This window comes from Macrotis lagotis, chromosome 1, assembly GCF_037893015.1.
Source record: "Macrotis lagotis isolate mMagLag1 chromosome 1, bilby.v1.9.chrom.fasta, whole genome shotgun sequence".
NCBI lineage: Eukaryota > Metazoa > Chordata > Mammalia > Peramelemorphia > Peramelidae > Macrotis > Macrotis lagotis.
Window position 1 is genome coordinate 93,036,530 of NC_133658.1, and position 19,379 is coordinate 93,055,908.

At 33.9% G+C, this 19,379-nt stretch overlaps 1 protein-coding gene across 2 annotated transcripts in view; it reads left to right on the plus strand.

Annotated features, from left to right (window-relative positions):
* The window catches only part of MTA3 (metastasis associated 1 family member 3), a 194,694-nt gene that overhangs the window by 147,720 nt on the left and 27,595 nt on the right, over positions 1-19,379 (plus strand). For both annotated transcript variants that reach the window (XM_074204684.1, XM_074204676.1), the window contains exons 12-15: positions 7,104-7,228; positions 8,341-8,492; positions 11,392-11,614; positions 17,944-18,030. In XM_074204684.1, the coding sequence (XP_074060785.1) occupies positions 7,104-7,228; positions 8,341-8,492; positions 11,392-11,614; positions 17,944-18,030 (587 nt within the window). The remainder of the gene's footprint in view (positions 1-7,103; positions 7,229-8,340; positions 8,493-11,391; positions 11,615-17,943; positions 18,031-19,379) is intronic.

The window sequence follows — 19,379 nt, forward strand, 5'->3', positions numbered from 1 at the left end:
ACTTATACCTCTCCTAACATAATAGAATTTCTAACATGGTTGTCATTTCAGGAACTAACCATTTCAGGATTCTACTTTTTTCTTTTAAATTTCATTTTCTTTTCTTTTTTTTCTTTTTCTCTGTTTTTTGGCAAGACAATGGGGCTAAGTGACTTGCCCAAGGTCACACAGCTACGAAATTATTGATAGTCTGAAGTCTGATTTGTACTGGGTCCTCCTCACTCCAAGGCTGATGCTCTATACACTGAACCATGTGGCTGCCCTGGGAATCTACTTTTTAACATCTGTTCCCACTATTAGGGACCATTACTGGTTTGCCTCATGCCTTGTGCCTTATGTGGAGTCATATACTTTCTTGGAACTCAAGAAGTTGTTTCAAATTAGATAATAATAAAAAACATTTTGCAATGTGAAATATATACATATCATTGTTAATTATTCCAATGACACTGTTGTTCTCTGCCCTATAAAATTTAGTATTTCTTTCTATTTCTTCTACCACATATTTACATCCTTCTATCTCTTGATTCAAGGGAAATTTCCCTTTTGATTGGATTTTCTCTCTCTCTCTCTCTCTCTCTCTCTCTCTCTCTCTCTCAAGGAAGTTTTGGAACCTGGCGAAGAGAAATGTTGCTTTTTTCCATTGCAACCTTGTGTCTTCATTTTCATTGGTCCTTTCACTGACTGCTGTAGCAAACTGCCTATTTCTGAGAATTAGTAGAAGAATATAATATGATCTTCCCATCCAGTTTTTTTTTCTTTTGATTTTTGTTATTACTTGCCTCCATGTTTATGCACTTTGGGCTCTGTCATTTTTAGGGAAAAATGCGTGTGTGTGTGTGTGTGTGTGTGTGTGTGTGTGTATAACAAAAAATAGTCTAGTAAGTAGTTAATAAGATCTTGTTGAATTAAGTTAGTTAAATGATGGTATACCCAGAGGATCCCATAGAAATCATCTAAAAAACTGCTAGAAATAATTAGCAACTTTATTTTTTTTATTTTTTAGGTTTTTGCAAGGCAAACGGGATTAAGTGGCTTGCCCAAGGCCACACAGTTAGGTCATTATTAAGTGTTTGAGACCGGATTTGAACCCAGGTACTCCTGACTCCAAGGCCAGTGCTTTATCCATTACGCCACCTAGCCACCCCTAATTAGCAACTTTAACAAAGTCACAGGATATAAAAGAAACCCTCAGAAATCCTCAACATTTCTATATATGACTAGCAAGATAGAGCAGGAAGAGCTAGAAAGAGAAATCCCTTTCAAAGTAACCTCAGACAATATAAAATACCTGGGAGTCTATTTGCCAAGGCAGACTCAGAAAGTTTTTGAAAACAATTATAAAACACTTCTCACACAAATTAAATCAGATTTAAGTAACTGAGCAAACATCAACTGCTCATGGATAGGTAGAGCTAATATGATAAAAATGAAAATTCTACCAAAACTAAACTACCTGTTTAGTGCCCTATCAATCAAAATTCCAAAAAATTACTTTAATGAATTAGAAAAAGTTGTAAATAAATTCATATGGAGAAATAAAAAGTCAAGAATTTCCAGGGGTTTAATGAAAAAAAAGTGCAAAAGAAGGGGGCTTAGCTTTACCAAATCTAACATTATATTACAAAGCTTTGGTCATCAAAACTCTCTGGTAATGGCTAAGAAATAGAGTGGTGGAGGACAGCTAGGTGGCGCAGTGGATAGAGCACTGGCCCTGGAGTCAGGAGTACTTGGGTTCAAATCCGGCCTCGGACAAGTAATAATTACCTAGCTGTGTGGCCTTAGGCAAGCCCCTTAACCCCATTGCCTTGGAAAAAGAAAAAAGAAATAGAGTGGTGCACCAGTGGAATAGACTAGGTGCAATAGCAGGAAAGGATTATAGTAATCTGCTGTTTGATAAACCCAAAGAGTCCAGCTATTGGGATAAAAACTCTCTCTTTGATAAAAACTGCTGGGAAAATTGGAAGTTAGTATGGAAGAAACTCAGATTAGACCAACACCTCACACCCTATTCCAAGATAAGATCCAAATGGATACAGGACTTAGACATACAAAGCAATACTATAAGCAAACTAGAAGATCAGTTTACCTGTCAGATCTATGGAAAGGGGAGCTGTTTTTGACTAAGGAAGAGATGGAGAACATCACTAAAAACAAATTAGATGATTTTGATTACATTAAATTAAAAAGCTTTTGCACAGATAAAAACACTGCAACCAAGGTCAGAAATAATGTACTAAACTGGAAAACAATCTTTACAACTAATGTTTCTGACAAAGGACTCATTTCTAAAATGTACAGAGTACTGAGTCATATTTTAAAAAAAGCCATTTCCCACTTGACAAATGTTCAAAGGATATTCAAAGGCAATTTACAGATGAGGAAATCAAAGCAATCCATAGTCATATGAAAAAATGCTGTAAGTCATTACTTACTCGAGAAATACAAATTAATTATCCCAAAAGGGTGACCAAGATAGTATTAGTAACCATTGATCTATATACCTACATTCCCATCTATACAAATCTTTATGAGAGTCATCTACTGTATATATAAATATAAGAATCCTCCATAAGGATACTGGAAGGAAAAAAGTGGGTTTTCACAACCATTATTTAACAATGGACTATGTCAATCATATGAAAAATTGCTTTAAATTATTACTTATTAGAGAAATGCAAATTAAAGCTTCTCTGAGATACCACCTCACACTTCTAAGACTGGTCAATATGACCAAAAAGCAAAATCATCATTGTTGGAAGGGTTGTGGGAAATCTGGGACACTATTACATTGTTGGTGGAGCTGTGAACTCATCCAACCTTTCTGGAGAGAAATTTGGAACTATGCCCAAAGGGCAACAAAAATGTGCATACCCTTTGATCCAACAATACCACTACTGGGTCTATATCCTGGAGAGATGATGAAAAAGGGTAAAAACATCACTTGTACAAAAATATTTATAGCAGCCCTGTTTGTGGCAAAGAATTGGAAATCCAGTAAATGTCCTTCATTTGGGAAATGACTTAGCAAACTGTGGTATATGTATGTCATGGAACACTATTGTTCTATTGGAAACCAGGAGGGATGGGAATTCAGGGAAGCCTGGAGGGATTTGTATGAACTGATGCCGAGTGAGATGAGCAGAACCAGAAATAACTGTACACCCTAACAGCAACATGGGACAATGATCAACCTGATGAACTCAATCATTCCATCAGTGCAACAATCAGTGACCATTTGGGGCTGTCTGCAATGGAGAATACCATCTGTATCCAGAAGAAGAGCCGTGGAGTTTGAACAAAGACCAAGGGCTATTCCTTGTAATTTAGAAAAAAAGCTGGTATCTTATTGTCTGATCTTGTTATCTCTTATACTTGAGGATATGATCAGTGTCCAACATGGAAACAATGTAAAGACTGAGAAATTGTTTTCTTTCGGAGGGGGTGGGGGCAGGGAAGTAAGATTGGGAGAAAAATTATAAAACTCAAATACTCAACATAAATGAAATCTTTAATTAAAAAAATAAGAATTAAGTTAGTTAGATTCTTCTTATTTCTTTTTTTCACTTCATTGTCAAATCTCCATCTTCCCCTTTATATTTGTCCATTTTTCTTTGCATGTGTTATCCAATTAAAATAGAAGTTAATATTTTTCTTCATTTTTTAACTTGTAGATAAAGAATTTAATCAAATTCTTTATCCCTACAACATAATCTCCTAGGCATTTTTTCTTTACATTTACCTCTTTTGACCTGGAACTTTATTACATGGCTATCTTCATTCATCTTCATACTTTGTAATTAAGTCTTCTTCCCATCTCAAAATATTCTATACTTTAAAATATTCTGGTGCTTTGTTGGTTTTGTCATTTCCTTAATGCATCTGTGTATGTCTGTGTTGTGTGTGTTTGTGTATTTGACTTCTATTCAAACACTTTGGGAGAAACAAGAGAAATGTATGTCATAACCTCACAGAGTGATCATTGTTTTTTTGAGCTGAGTGCTACCTTTTTTTTTTCATTTTGTAGTGTACTGAGTCATTTGCTAATTTAATTTAGATATATTAATACATGCTTTTATGAACAGGTGGCCTCATATAGAATGAATTATAATCTTTTATAGTAACCTTTTCTCTAATGGTAGTGCTAGGTTTATTCTTCTTTGTGCAGGTTTGCAGACCAAATATTAGCAAAGATGAAATGCAAACAAATCAACTTTTGTTTATATTTATTTTTACAAAATATGTTGTGATTAAAATGCTTTTGGAATTCTTAAGTATTAGAATTTGACATACTTCTTATTAATCAGACTTATGCAAACCTAATGATTATCTAAGATGTGTGGGGAAATAATTGTTTCTTCATACTTCTCATAAGAAATTGTTTTGTGTCTAGCCAATGAAAAGTAAAAAATAAAATAATTTGGCTTCTGCATGAAATTTTTTGAGCTTTATCTCTTGCTTTGCAATGATCCTAAACTTAGAACTTTAGAGAATCCATGATTTCCAAATTATTTAATAATTATTTAAACAATGTTTATACTTGTATGCATTTTTTATACTTTTGAATAAATGGGTTTTTTTTTAAGTTTTTGCAAGGCAATGGGGTTAAGTGGCTTGCCCAAGGCCGCACATCTAGGTAATTATTAAGTGTCTGATGCTGGATTTGAACCCAGGTACTCCTGACTCCAGGGCCGGTGCTCTATCCACTATGCCACCTGGCCACCCCTCTATACTGATTTAACATGTGATTTTAAAATTATGCTAAGATATACAAACCCTACCAAGAAAGACAATTCCTTTCAGTATTCATATTTTCAAGGCTACTTGACATTTCTATTCGATTTCGTTTGTTTTAACAGTTAATTTATATTTACTGTAATTGTTATTTTTATTTCCCTGAACTTCAAATTGAATAATAGATTCTTGATAAGAAACCTGAACAATTCTTCATTCTTCAACATTATTTTAATCTCACATCATGATTATCTCTTTTAAAGTCCACATAGCATTCCATACTAAGCTTCAAAGCTGACTTTATTCTTTTTTCATAATCCTTTCCTGCAGTGTTAACAGTGTGCTTAATTTGTTCTAATTTTCTTCACCCCTATAGCATTTTTCAATTTTCCAAAAAAATATTTGATAGCATATATGTCAGTATTAACCTCCAGGGGTAACCATTTCATGCTATATATCTTTTTTTTTAATCAGAAATGAAATCATTAACATATCAGGTCTTTGGGCGGCCAGGTGGCATAGTGGATAGAGCACTGTCCCTGGAGTCAGGAGTACCTGGGTTCAAATCCGGTCTCAGACACTTAATAATTACCTAGCTGTGTGGCCTTGGGCAAGCCATTTATCCTCATTTGCCTTGCAAAAACCTAAAAAGAAAAACATGTCAGGTCTTTCAATTTAAACTGCTAAATTACCAGTTTTCATTTTGCTTATTTTCAATAGGAAAAATATAATATTATGAAAACTGTCCAAATCCAAACCTGTTTGAATTCATTTTCATATTTAAATTTACATTTAAAACTTATTTTTCCCCCTTTTCTCAATACCTCTTGACAGCAATTAGTAGTAGGCACATTTAGCTTTAATTTATAAAGGCAGAACATAAAAGCTAAATGATTTAGAGGTTATACAGAGATCCATTCAATAACAGAACCAAGAACTACTCTTTCAAGCATCCCAAATTCATTCTGGTTTTTTTTTAGGGTTTTTTTTTTTTTTTGATAGGCAATGGGGTTACGTGACTTGCCCATGGCTACACAGCTAGGCAATTATTAAGTGTCTGAGGCCAGATTTGAACTTGGGTACTCCTGACTCCAGGGCCTTATATTTCTATATGTTTCTGTATGACTCTTTCCACTACGCCACCTAGCCGCCCCAAAATTGGTGCTTTATATTTACTTTGTATGTGGGATTTTGACTTTCTCTGTGGCAAACAGAATTTATGGTTTGGTCATTCACAGTAATTATGGGAAGGCAATGGGGGCTTTTCACAAAGGCCAGGAGAAAGATGCTTAGGGATTCCAAGGAAATGAACCCCCATTGCTTATGGAAAGTCCAGATCTGCCTCAGTTTTTTTCAGGAACAGAATGATTGGGAAGATTTTAGCAGTATATCTTGGGCTAAGTGTCAGGATATCCACTGTCAAAATCTTTCTTTTGAGTTGTTAATCATTATTTAAAGGTTTCCTTTGTTGTTTCCAATCAACTCTTTGTGATATTTTTTTCTTGGTAATTTTTTTTAACTTTTTATTACTTTTCCATGTAAAGTAGTAAATTAGACATTTCTTGCTTTATGTTAGTGGACCAATTCTCAAATATCTTTGTTAAGTGATTTTTGTGTAATGTGAATTTCCCTGTGGATTTAGGGAGGGGGAAACAAGCATAGGGGAACACATTTGTATGGAGGAAGGAGACTAACAAGGATATGTTTGGGTTGGGGATAGAGAAGTAAGAGCAGGAAGAGCAACATGCAGGCTCTAGGTTCAAGATGTGTGTGTGGCTGACATGGAGGCTGGACATGGATACTGACATTAGAGTACATATAACTGATGGGGATCAGGCTCAGAGACACATGCACACACCACACACACACACACACACACACACACACCCAGTGTGGATCATCAGAAGATAGGTAGAAGGTGGGCATCTGAGAGAATGGATAATGTTGGGCAAAGTTCTTCTCCAATGATGACACCACAAGTCTCACGTTAAGCCTTTAATTTGTCTTGTCAGTGGCATTGACAGCGATAGTTTTTCCACGTACTCATTTTTTTCACATATATAAAAATTTTTAAGTTGGGTTTGGTTTTTTTTTTGTTTGTTTGGTCGGAGATAGGGTTGGGGTTACAATATGATCTGCTAAGGGGTTGTAGAGCAGGGAGCATTGTACTGTAGTATTCGAAAATCTATAGGTTTTTTTCAAGGAATGGAATTCTTTCAGCATTTCTTAGGTAAAGTCATAATTGCATTAAGCAATAACTGTATAATTAAAATTATTGAAAGAAAGCTATACAGAAATCATTTGTCTTTAAATTTTTCAAGTTTTAAATTTTAAATTTTTTTAAATTTGTCTTTAAATTTTATTTCAAGCAACAAACCAAATCCCAACCAAATATCTGGCAGTAATGGCAAACCCAACACTGTGAATGGAGCTGTGGGACCCCCTTTTCAACCCCAGAGTGCACTGATAGGACGAGCCTGTGAGAGCTGCTACAGTGAGTACTGAAGGGATTTATTGGTTAAATTCAGGATAGTAGGAAAGTACAGTATTATATTAGGAAAGCTGAGTAGAACATAGTAAGGTATGAATGAAACCATGCTGTTCTGGTGGCACTACCAACTCACAGAAGACTTTAAGTCTTTTAGTCTCCATTAAATATATGTAATTGCAGAAATAATACATTTCTCCTTTTAGAGAAATTTTTGTGAAGGGGAAGGTGGGTGTCATGATGCACTATCATATTCAACCTTATAAGGGGCTTTCCAGGAGGTGACAGAAGGACATGGTATTTTTTTCTGAGTTTTTGAAATCGTGTTGGTAGTATTTGGTGCCGGATTTTTGGAACTTTCTTTGATCTGATCTGCAATTAATCACAGTCAGCTATGTAGAGAGTGAGGAAACAGAAGTAATATTGTTATTAAGATTAAAACACTATCAGTGTTTTGAAATTACTTTCCATTATAGTCTTTGATACCTAAGACTGTCATTGAAAGGTGTTGGGAACTTGTTCCCCTGTTCATAGAGTCTGATTCTGCTCTTATCCAAGAAGTTTCATGAACCACAGATGGCTAAATTAGTAAAATGCATCAGTGACCTGGAGAAGAAAATTACTTCCCTTTTCATCATTGTTTTGTAGCAAATAGAAATAAGCCATAAAAAAGGGTACCTTCCCCATTTTAGATTTTCACAAAATGCCTTCATATTTTTTGAGTTGTAATTCCCAAAGTCATCAATCATATCCATATTTAAATTAAGTATGATAATGACTGATTATTGTCTTATCTGTGCAATTTTTCCTTCTATTCATGTAGTAATAGTTAATTTAAAGAATTAATTTCATCATCTAATCAGCATGATTGCCTAGTGTTTTCTTTAATTTTCTGTAAATTTTCATTTTTAAAAAAGGCACACTGTATAGAGGATAGTTTATTTAATAACCTGTAAAATGTACTAAACAGTGAACATATTATAGAAATTGTTTTTGTGTCCTTTTATTAAAGTGTGTATGTGTATGTAATAAGCAAAAAAAAGTCTTTTAAATTATGCCATAAAATGTTTTTATTTCTGTTGACTAGAAATTTAGCTGCATTATTTTCTTATTCTTAGCCACACAGTCTCACCAATGGTATTCTTGGGGACCACCTAACATGCAATGTAGATTATGTGCAACCTGTTGGCTATATTGGAAAAAATATGGTGGCTTAAAAATGCCAACACAGACAGAAGAAGAAAAGCTATCACCCAATCCAGCTACAGAGGTATGGATATAATAGAACATATTACTTATTTAATGTTTGCTTAGTGGATGTTTCTTAATTTTTCAGTCATTCTTTGTAAACAAAGAATCGTGGTTTTTTTGTTTTGTTTTGTTTTTTAGATCTTTCGAGGCAATGGGGTTACGTGGCTTGCCCAAGGCCACATGGCTAGGTAATTATTAAGTGTCTGAGGTTGGATTTGAACCCAGGTACTCCTGATTCCAAGGCCAGTGCTCTATCCACTGTGCCACCTAGCTGCTCTAACAAAGAATCGTTTTAAAAATTATACAGTAAATATCTGTTAAGCTTAACTGTGTAACAGATTGTAGTATCAAGTGTTGTTCGAGATCAGGTATGCATTGAGATTATTGTAAAACATAATTAATGGCTTAGAGAAATATAAAATAGAATTCTATGTGATATGCCATATGGGGGAATGTTACTTGTAGTTTGTTAAAGAAGTTTCATGAAGAAAAGTAGCACTGGATGGGCTTTAAATTGTAGATGGGAATTGAGTAAAAAAAGAACTAGCATTCCCAGTGTTGGGACAGCACTGTGTCTTGAGGGAAGGCATGTTCTCTTTGGCTGAAGTTTATAGTGAAGTAGGATGAATTAAGACTTGGATGGGCGGGTAGGGTGACAAAGACTGTAGAAGACAAACGGTGGAATTTTTGTTTTGCCTTTTGGGCAGTAGATAGATTTTGGGGCAGATGAGTGACATGATTGAATCTGTATTTAAAGAAAACTTCAAAGGAAAAAAAAGAAATGGATTTGAGAATGGAAAATAGAGACCACATCTTGTAGAGGCTCCTTCAGTAGACCACGTAAGTGTTATTTGTGTAGGATGAGTACTAGTAAGATGTGCAGGAGGAATAGGGAAGAGTTAGTATTAGTAAAATATTAAGTATGTTAGAGAGAAGAACAAAAGATAATGCCATTGTTTATCAAAACAGGAAATTGGATGGCTGATAGTACAGTCACAAAAAGGAACATACCTACCCTTAAGGGCTAGGATATGAGACAGAGAACCCCTTAGAGAGATTAGTGTGTTGTTTTTATGCCTCAAAACAGACCAAATGTCTCTACTCAAAAATAAATTTTGAGGTCAAGGAAGAATAATACATAGCATCAGGTTTAGCATCATATTTTAACATCTTTGCATCCTCACTATAATTATTTATTACCAAATTAAGCATTCTTGAACATATTGTGGCCCATCTTTGTACTGATCTTCCCTTTGTTCACCAAAGCCATTGAAATTTGATAGTAATTCCCAATCTGTAGAATAATAACGTTTGAAGTAATGGCCCATTTTTTTAATCTAAATTTTTTTTGAATTATAAAGTTTTATTTATTTTGAGTTTTACAATTTTTCCCCTAATCTTACTTACACCCCCCCCTGAAGGCAATTTGCCAGTCTTTACATTGTTTCCATGGTATACATTGATCCAAATTGAATGTGATGAGAGAGAAATCATATCCTTAAGGAAGAAATATAAAGTATAAGAGATAGCAAGGTTAGACAATAAGATACCAGTTTTTTTTCCCCCTAAGTTAATGGTAATAGTTCTTGGTCTTCGTTCAAACCCCACAGTTCTTATTCTGGATACAAATGATATTCTCCATATACCATAGTTGGCTTAGCCATTCCTTACCACAGTTTGCTTAGCCATTCCCCAATTGAACAACATTTTCTTGTTTTCCAATTCTTTGCCACCACAAACTGTGAATATTTTTGTGTATAAGTGATGTTTTGACCCTTTTTCATCATCTCTTCAGGGTATAGACCTATTATTCGTCTTTACCTGTATTGCTGGTAAAGTATTTTTACAATGAAAATTTTTTTTAGTTTCAATGAAATATTTACATTATATAATCCTAATTATTTTTCACTAATGCCAATAAGAATTTCCTCAAGCCTGAGGGAAGCCTGGGTTCTCTTGTTCTATGCCACCAGAGCACAAATTCCATCAAGTCTACCAAATTTGAAGGATTTCATATACTGGCCTCTCATAATTATGTATCAGTCAGTCTTCTGGTGATAAGTCTAGCTCCCCTAAGGCTCATCACTAGATGGTTGACAGTTGACTGCTAGGGGATTTTTTTTTTCATTTACAAAAATTCATAAAGACCATATTTTTAAGGTATAGCAGAATACCATCTTCTTGGATACTTGAAATATAGCAAGATGTAGATGCAATATAGTTCTAGTGGATTTCTTCATAGAAAGTGATTCATTGTGAAAATATTCTTTTTGTTGTTGTTTTGTATAATGTGAGGCAATGGGGTTAAGTGACTGATGGCAGATTTGAACTTGGGCCTCCTGTCTCCAGCCTGAGTTCAAATTCACCTCAGACACTTAATACAGAACACATTCTAATGAGATTATTAATTGCTGTAGAAAAATTAGAAGTACTAAAGAGGCAGTATGCATGTACCAGCAACATCTTTTTTTAATTCCTCTTCTTTTACTCTTGCCAAATCTCCTTTTTCATTCTGCTGTTTCTTTGAAAAAAAAGTACAAAATGACAGGACTTTAATCTTGTGGTATGAGTAATTGAAATGTCAGTGTGGCTAAATTCTCTTAGATTGGAAATGTCAAACTATATTAGAAACTATCTTTACTAGTAAAGAAAATATTTTCTTCTGTTTTTGCCTCAGGGTCTCCCTCAATACTAAAGTTGATAGCATGAGATTGGACCTCTTATTGAGTCCTCCATTTATTTTTGCTTTTTCTAATTTAATTTTTGACATCTTGAGAATTGTAAACACATAAGATCTGACTCTACACCTAATTTTAAAAAGGACAAGCTGTTGAGCCATCTCAGTATCTTAATGAGTACATCAAGGTGCAGTGCATGGTCTTATTGTTTTAGCTGATTTTGGTTTCTGGTTTTTGCAGGATCCCCGGGTTAGAGGTCACATGTCACGTCAAGCCACACAGGGAATGCCAGTTCGTAACACTGGAAGTCCAAAGTCATCTGTGAAGACCCGCCAAGCTTTCTTCCTTCATACTACATGTTTGACCAAACTTGCTCGCCAGGTCTGCAAAAATACCCTCCGGCTGCGGCAGGCAGCAAGACGACCCTTTGTCCCTATTAATTGTGCTGCCATTAGGGCAGAATGTAAGATGCTTTTAAATTCTTAACTATATGTGCTGTGCTTCTGATCATTTTTCTGTTTTTTTGTTTTTGTTTCTGTTTTTGTTTTCTTTTTGGTTTTTTGTTTGTTTGCAATAAACATCATTTCTTGTCTACAGCCTTTATTTGGTTTAATTTTTTAAATTTTTTTTGTCTGTTCTAATATTAACTTACCAACTTAATGAAATACACTATAATCTCTCTACAATACTATTTTCCATAGACTTCAGTATAAACTTGGTCTGCTTTGTATCCTTTCCAAGAGGTCTTATTAAGAGGCACTTTTACCCTATAAGGTGAGTGCCACAGGATTGACTCTGAGCCTTTGTGAGGCTTTATTATATTCTGAGGTATTTCAGTTCATTATGAAATCTTAATTGAATGAGCTAATATTGCAGTTTCATTAAGTGTTATCATTTAACATACAGCATTTTTTTGTGTCTATGCCACTTCTTCTTTTCCCATTAGCATTTGTTATGATTACCAACACTCTCAAATAGTTTTATGAGTCTCACTGTATTTCTGTGAGACTAAATTCAAAATACATTTGAAGAGCCCTGAATTATTTTGAATGAGGATTTTGAGAATCTCTTAAGCTAAGCTCTAGGTGTGGTATTAGACTTTTATTTCTTGTGTTCAACATTTTTTTCATTGCATATACATTTGTCATTGAATCATATATTACCATGTATTCTTTAAATGATTGTGTGACCATTTTCGACACATAGCATTTGACATTGGGGTTATGAATTTACATTGTTATTGAATAGATTATCCCATTACTGTCCCAGCAACAAGAAACTTGTCAAGCTCTGTTAGATCAGCCTGAATTCATTCTGGAGTGGGGAAAAAAAAATACCAGTAAAGCATTTTCTTCCCTGGATACAAGCTTCTCACAAGAACTGGAACTTAGATAGAACTTATCTGGAACTCAGATAAAAAGTTTCTGAGAATCAAAGTGCCTCTTAGAGGGAACATTAATTAATATAGAGTGCTTAAAAATGTCCTGGAATTTGGGGGTAAAAGAGGCAAAATTAAAAATAGCTTTAAACTAACATTGATAACCTCACCTATATGGATCCTTATTGACACTTCCCCTGGTTTATAGTTTAAAAGTGGGTGTAAGAGCTTTTTTTCTATAAAAAAATGAGTAAAACAAATTTTAGGGTTCACCTTTTTTATTCATCTACTGATAACTATATATATTTTAAACCTTGTAAAAATGAGAAGTGAAGCTGTTGAAAAAAATGATTTTGTGTGTGTGTGTACACACACACACACACACACACACCAACATACATACATATTTGACAACATCAGGGACTCAGTTTCATCTTTGTTTTCTTTAATTGGGGAGAAACAACACAAATTAAAATTAGCTATTGAAGAAACATGAATTTAATGGAGTTTTCTTGCAAATTTATCTAAAAATTTTTATATTACCTTTTTTTTGGTTTTTGCTTCAGTGAATTATCATCTCTTTTTTTCCTCTAAATTAAACTGCCTTACTACCAAAGCTTTATTGTCAAAACTAAATTTACCAAAATTTGATTTCAAAAGTTAGATTAGTTTTTGAAATAAAATCTAAGATATTAGTTTCAGTAAAAAAAAAAAATTTAGGTATTTGCAAGGCAAATGGGGTTAAGTGGCTTGCCCAAGGCCACACAGCTAGGAAAATTATTAAGTGTCTGAGGCCGGATTTGAACTCAGGAACTCCTGACTCCAGGGCAGGTGCTCTATCCACTTCGCCACCTAGCTGCCCCTAGTTTTGGTAAAATTAAAAAAGAACATGTTGCCTAACATTTTCTAATTATTATTTAACATCCCCAATGAGATATTATATTTTGAATATAATTTTCATAAAGTTCTTTTATGCTCTGAGGCTTTAGTTTTAATTTTTTTCTGGACAAGTTTTGAACTATCTTTTTCTAGTACCTAATTGATTATATTTTACATTTTTGTAGGCTTTCTGGGTGAGCCCTATTTTACAACATTAACAATAGTTCATTTGATTCCTTAATTGCTTTACAAGGGCATTCAGGTAGAATGCTGATAAACAAGGCATATTTATTATTTGATCAGGTAGGAGTTAGTAATTATGAAAGAAATGATAATTGAAGCCTTCTGATTATTATAGACAATTTAAATTTGAATGTACTTTGAAGAGAACACGTCTCTCTGTTTTTATGTTGGAAAATATTTAATTGTTCTTACATAGTAATGATAATCTTGACAGTTGTCACCCTGACTTCAGTTTTCCATATAAAAAGTAATGTTATATATTCTACTCTAATTTTAGTTCCCTTTAATTCTCCACCCTGGCCCATTACCTTGGTACATCGTTGCTACTTAGTAGTGTGATAAGATTATTAGTACAGAGGGCACACAGGCATGTGTACTGTGGTATGTTTACTCACTCTAATGGTAGTAAAAATATTTTAAGTTAAAAATATCTTGAGATATCAAAAGTAAAGAATTGTAGTTTTATTTTCTTTAATGTTTCAGAATATTTTCAGATAAGACATGGCCCACTTATCAAGTTTTAGATCCTTTTAAACTAAAAGAATGGGGGAGGTTGACCATTTATTAATGTTGACCAGATATATTTTCCTTCTTAAATGGGTTCATAAATATAACTTTTTAATCAATAAATAACAAGGGAGGATTACCAGTGAACAGATCACCACAACCCTTAAGTTGTAAATAAACACCAGATTTTCTTTGATGAAAACCACTAGTGAAATAGCTGGTTGATTGAGATATCAATTAAGTTCTGTTTTTTCCTCACCATTGAGTCATGAAAGTATGTTTCATTTAGAGTTGTAAGCTTAAATACACAGTTTTTTATAGACTTGTCTAACTACTATAATGAGTCCCAATTTCCCCAAGGAAATTGGATGGGGTTGTGATTTACCTCCTACCAGTGGGCTATTTGCTTCCATGGCAGGCTAGCCCCATTATCTCTTTGAATTTCAATTTCTTCAGTTGTGTAAAATTAGGATAATAATTATTTTTGATATTTTCAGTTAATAATATTTATGAAATGCTAGTATTGGGACAGTGATATGGCCAAGGGTCAGAAGTTAGGAGGCCTCACATACTTAATAATTGCTTAGCTGTGTGACATTGTAGTCTGGAGACCTCAGTCACTTAACAATTACTTAGCTGTGTGACATTGAACAAGTCATTTAACCCCACTACCTTGCAAAAAAAAAATGCTAGTATTATTACTTTATTGTTACTTGATTTATAGTTCAGGATGATAAACCTTCACATGAAAAAGTATGAATTTTCACTTGAATTGAATACTAGCAATGTTCCATATTGAGGAATACTATAACTGGGTTTAATTCTGTCAAGCTGCTATTCAGATGAAAAATAAATCCTGTTGCTTTATTTTTACTTGCCAGATTTTCAATAACTTCCTAAGGAACTTACCAGATTCTTTCTTAACCTTTCTGTAAATGTCTTGAGGAGGGTTCCAATAAATGTTAAACCTAAAAGTGCTGGAGAAGAAAATTTTGCTTAAGTAATGGTAGGATTATGTAGAATTTTATGGTTTTCAAAGTACTTCCCCTTAACAAGATGCACACCAAAGATTTTAATTTTCATAGCTTACATTATCTAATCAGAATTTTTTTTCCTTCCTTTTCCCATTATATAACCAGTTGTTGATTATTTTTGAGACCCTTTTACAGCTATGAAAATGCTTTTCTCTCCAGCAGTTGTGTTAGGATTTAGGGCCTTAGATCTCCCTAGTTCTCAATTATAGAGCAATTCACAGTTTACAGAGTACTTCCTTCTCCAGTAGGAAGTGTATCTGTTTGATATAAGAGGATATTCAAAAAAGGTGATGACTTGTCCCAAAGTCTAATTAGTGTTAGAGCTGAGACTTGATCTCAGATGTGAAAGTTCAAGGAAGATCCCCTCAAAGGATTTTAATGTCCTCAACAAATTAAATTTGTTTAGAACTTTAATAAAACATTATTTACTCAAATCATTAACAAAATTAATTAGTTAAGAGAGCAAATTATCGTAAGCTAAAATACTTTTGTTTATACCCACAGTGAATTTGTTGGTTTACTTTCCTGTCTTTAGCCTCCAGAACTTATCATACTTTAAGTATCAAGGCTTCTTTAGTCTGCATCAGTGAGAGTAGCTTTAAAAAGTAGTAATAAAAACAGGGGAAAAAAATTGAAGACGTATTGAGGAAATGAAGTTTTATATATAAACTTGAACATATATCACATATCCTTAGACCATAGGAGGATAGAATGATAATCTCCAGAATGTTATCCAGGAAAGGATTGATTTGTGTAATAGTCTAATGTCTGACATTCAAAGTTTTGACACCTGGTGTTTTTCTTTAGGATAGGAAGTAAAATAAATTTAACTGATGATATGAACACAGAAGTCAAAATTATTAGAATGCTAAGAATGCTTGTTTTCATAAATGATTTTCCTCTTTTATGCAGCCAATTTTTCAAGACCTTAGGTTAAGAAAGAAATGTTTCAATATTAACTTATCAGTAATTTGACAGCATTAAGATATTTATTCTTTAAGAACCTCCTTTTTAAAAAAAACACTTTTATTTATGGAGCACCAACCAATTATAGTAGAGCATACCAAAAATGCATTCATTGTATTTCTGCTAAAATCCTTTTTAATAGGCATTCATTTTATAAAAATTTGTCAAATTGAAATAATGAATAGATACATGGAAAATAGAGATTGGATCATAAAGCATTCCTAGTGATTATGGTTAACAATTAATAAAATATTTCTGTTACGCATGCAAACATTTCATGGTTTCTGCTACAATTCATGCCAGAATGTATTGTTAGATTTCCAGATAGACTCAGGTTCAACTCTTGCTTCCAACATAAGCCATAGGATTGTGGGCAAATCATTTATCCCTGTATAACATTATTCTAAACATATTTGTAGAACTTAACCCACAGAGTCATGAGGATCAGATTAAGTAATGAATATTAGGCAATTTGAAAACATCTCAAGAATATTATGTAACTTCTGTCTGAAGCCATTTGTTAAGTACTTTGTTTATTCCTGTTCTCAAAAAATATCTGAACAGTGTTGGGAGAATAAGGGATGAGAAACTCCCAGAAAGTCTTAAATTTTAATCTGGAATAAATTTCAGAATGTATTTTATGATGCAAAAGACATCCTCCTTCCATTTCTCAGCTCCCAAGGGTGCTATATGCCTCATTCTGGGATTTCCCAGGAAGACAAAGGGAAACTTCCTGTATTTGAAATAAAAAGCCAATGTAGACATTTTATAGATACTAGAATTAGCATAAATGCTGAATTGAATTGTTTATAAGCTACTCCTCTTAAAAAAAATCAGGACTAATGACATTTGAGAAAATTTAAAGCAAAACCAAAAGTAAAATGTTTCCTTTTTTAAGATTCCTGAAAATTCCAGTTCCTAAGTTTTCTGGTTTGAACTTCTTCCATATACCACTACTAGTATTTTCTATCTGACAGCTAATTAATACCCATGTATTTGCTTGGGTTTAGAGTGCCTTGTTTTTGTCTGCCTGAAACATCATCTAGTCCGTTATAAGCAGATTGGTGAGGACTTTTATGAGCTAATATCCATACCAACAGTAGCTTTGTAATATCTGATAGATGGTAATCCTGTCTACAAACAAGCACTTAACTACTCAAATCTCAGAAGCTATGACATTGTAGGATTCTACAGCAGGGTAAAAACATGAGCTATGAAACCCAATGTCCCAGTGAAGGCATCATCTCCTGAATTGCCAAAATAGGTTAAGAGTTTCTCATTCTGAACCTGCTGCAGCTGGCTGGAGCAGGAAGGGACCTTTCTCTTGTCTTATTCCTGTCAATTGCCATGTTCATCTGCCACGCAACACTACATTCATCTCACGGTAAGATTGACTCAATCTTTCTTTTCAGAGATTTCTCAGTTACAGTGACTCTTCTCAGCATCCTAATGACTACAGGAAGTTTGTCACTGATCCTATGTAGTGACTAAAAGGAGAGATTTTCACAAATGGAATTTTTCCCCCGAAGTGTACATGTTAATTTGACATGTGTGTAAAGGCGTATCTATAAGGTTTTCTTTTCTGGGACTTCTGGGTGGGAAATTCATATCAAATTCAGGAATTAAAAGAAAATATAAATAGAAAAGTTTCCATTTCATCAGGAAGGGTGGGATGGGAGACACACCATCACCTTATGCTGCTTATTTTGATTTCCAATGTGTGTATATGTGGAGATGAAGAAAAAATAGGCTTACTCGTGTGTTTGTTTTTATTTTTTCCTTCAGATGCAGACAGACACTCAGAGGTATCTGGAAGTCCTCTGAAGAGCAAAAGCACTAGAAAACCTTTGGCATGTATCATTGGTTATTTAGGTGGGTGTTTTGTCTTTGAGGAAAAAAAACTTTTCCATATGTTAGACCTATTTAATAATTCTACATGCAAAGTCCCTTCAAAGCTCATTATATCTTTCAAGTGACTTAAATTAGATCCATTCAGACCTTCACTTGATTATGAAATTCCCTCTAAAGATTACATTTGAAAAAACCAATCCTTTATTTTTTCCTGATTTTACTCTGAAAACCCTCAAGCATAAGTCATCTTTTGTTACATTTGCATGAAGGAATTTAAATGCTTTCCATAATTAAGAATGGTTTTGCCATTAAAAGATTGTTAGGCAGTAACCTCATGATTTCTTTGCAAAATTCTGAGATGAATAATTTATATAATGATTATTGATATACCTCATTGCAAGAATGGGATTGTGTGCATGCTTGAATTGTTTGTTAGTGTTTCATTTCCTCATAAAAATGAAACATAAATCTAGGATAACATTTAGTTTTCTTGTTCTGTCAGAAAAAGTTATAGCTGTAATGTAAATGCACTACATACTTTGAAGACATCCAATTTTTCTTAAATCCAGACACAGCCCTTTACTGTGAATGTTGTCATAAGAGCAAATTAAAATTCCACAGCTCTGAACGACTCTCTTTTTACTTGATGTCCTTCCAACGAAAATTAGAATTCTTAAGATGTTGCAGTGTCATATGAACATCATGGTATTGGATTAGTTAGTAGCTGAAAAGTGCATTGAGGGTTTAGTGTGGATTTGAGAGTAAGAAGAATAAGGTAGAGTCCTGGTTCTGACTGTAGGACCTTTAGCAACAAGTTACAACTTCTCAGAGATTAGTTTCTTCGTTTGCAAAAAAAGGGTTGATGTTTCTCTACTACCTTGCTTAGTTTTTGTGAGTAAGATGTCCTTAAAAAAATGAGTTTCTATTATACTACATTTTGGAGTCTGATTCCCATCATTTTTTGACATAACTTAGTACCTTCATCCTTTATACAGAATATCATAGTCAACTGGAAAACCCTTCCTTACAGCCAAGTCATTTTATTGATAGATAGCCAAGAGGTAGTTAACCCAATAGAACCATTCAAAAAGGTTCAGCAAATTAAAGTGATTCCCTCGAGACTTCTGTTTTTCAGGTATGTTTTGCTGCTTTTGACACTGCTGGAAATTTGCTGTAATTTGGCCATAAATGGAAAGAGAAGGGACTATCCAGTTGGTATAAAAAGAAAGCTGAGGTAGTCACAAGACTATAGTCAGCAATTAGTTCTGAAAGTCACCTTCCTCCTCTTCCCCAACTCCCTGCAAATTTTCCATCCTTTTTCTCCAAGACAAAAGGCCTATGATTGCTAATTGGCACCAAAATGGCAATTC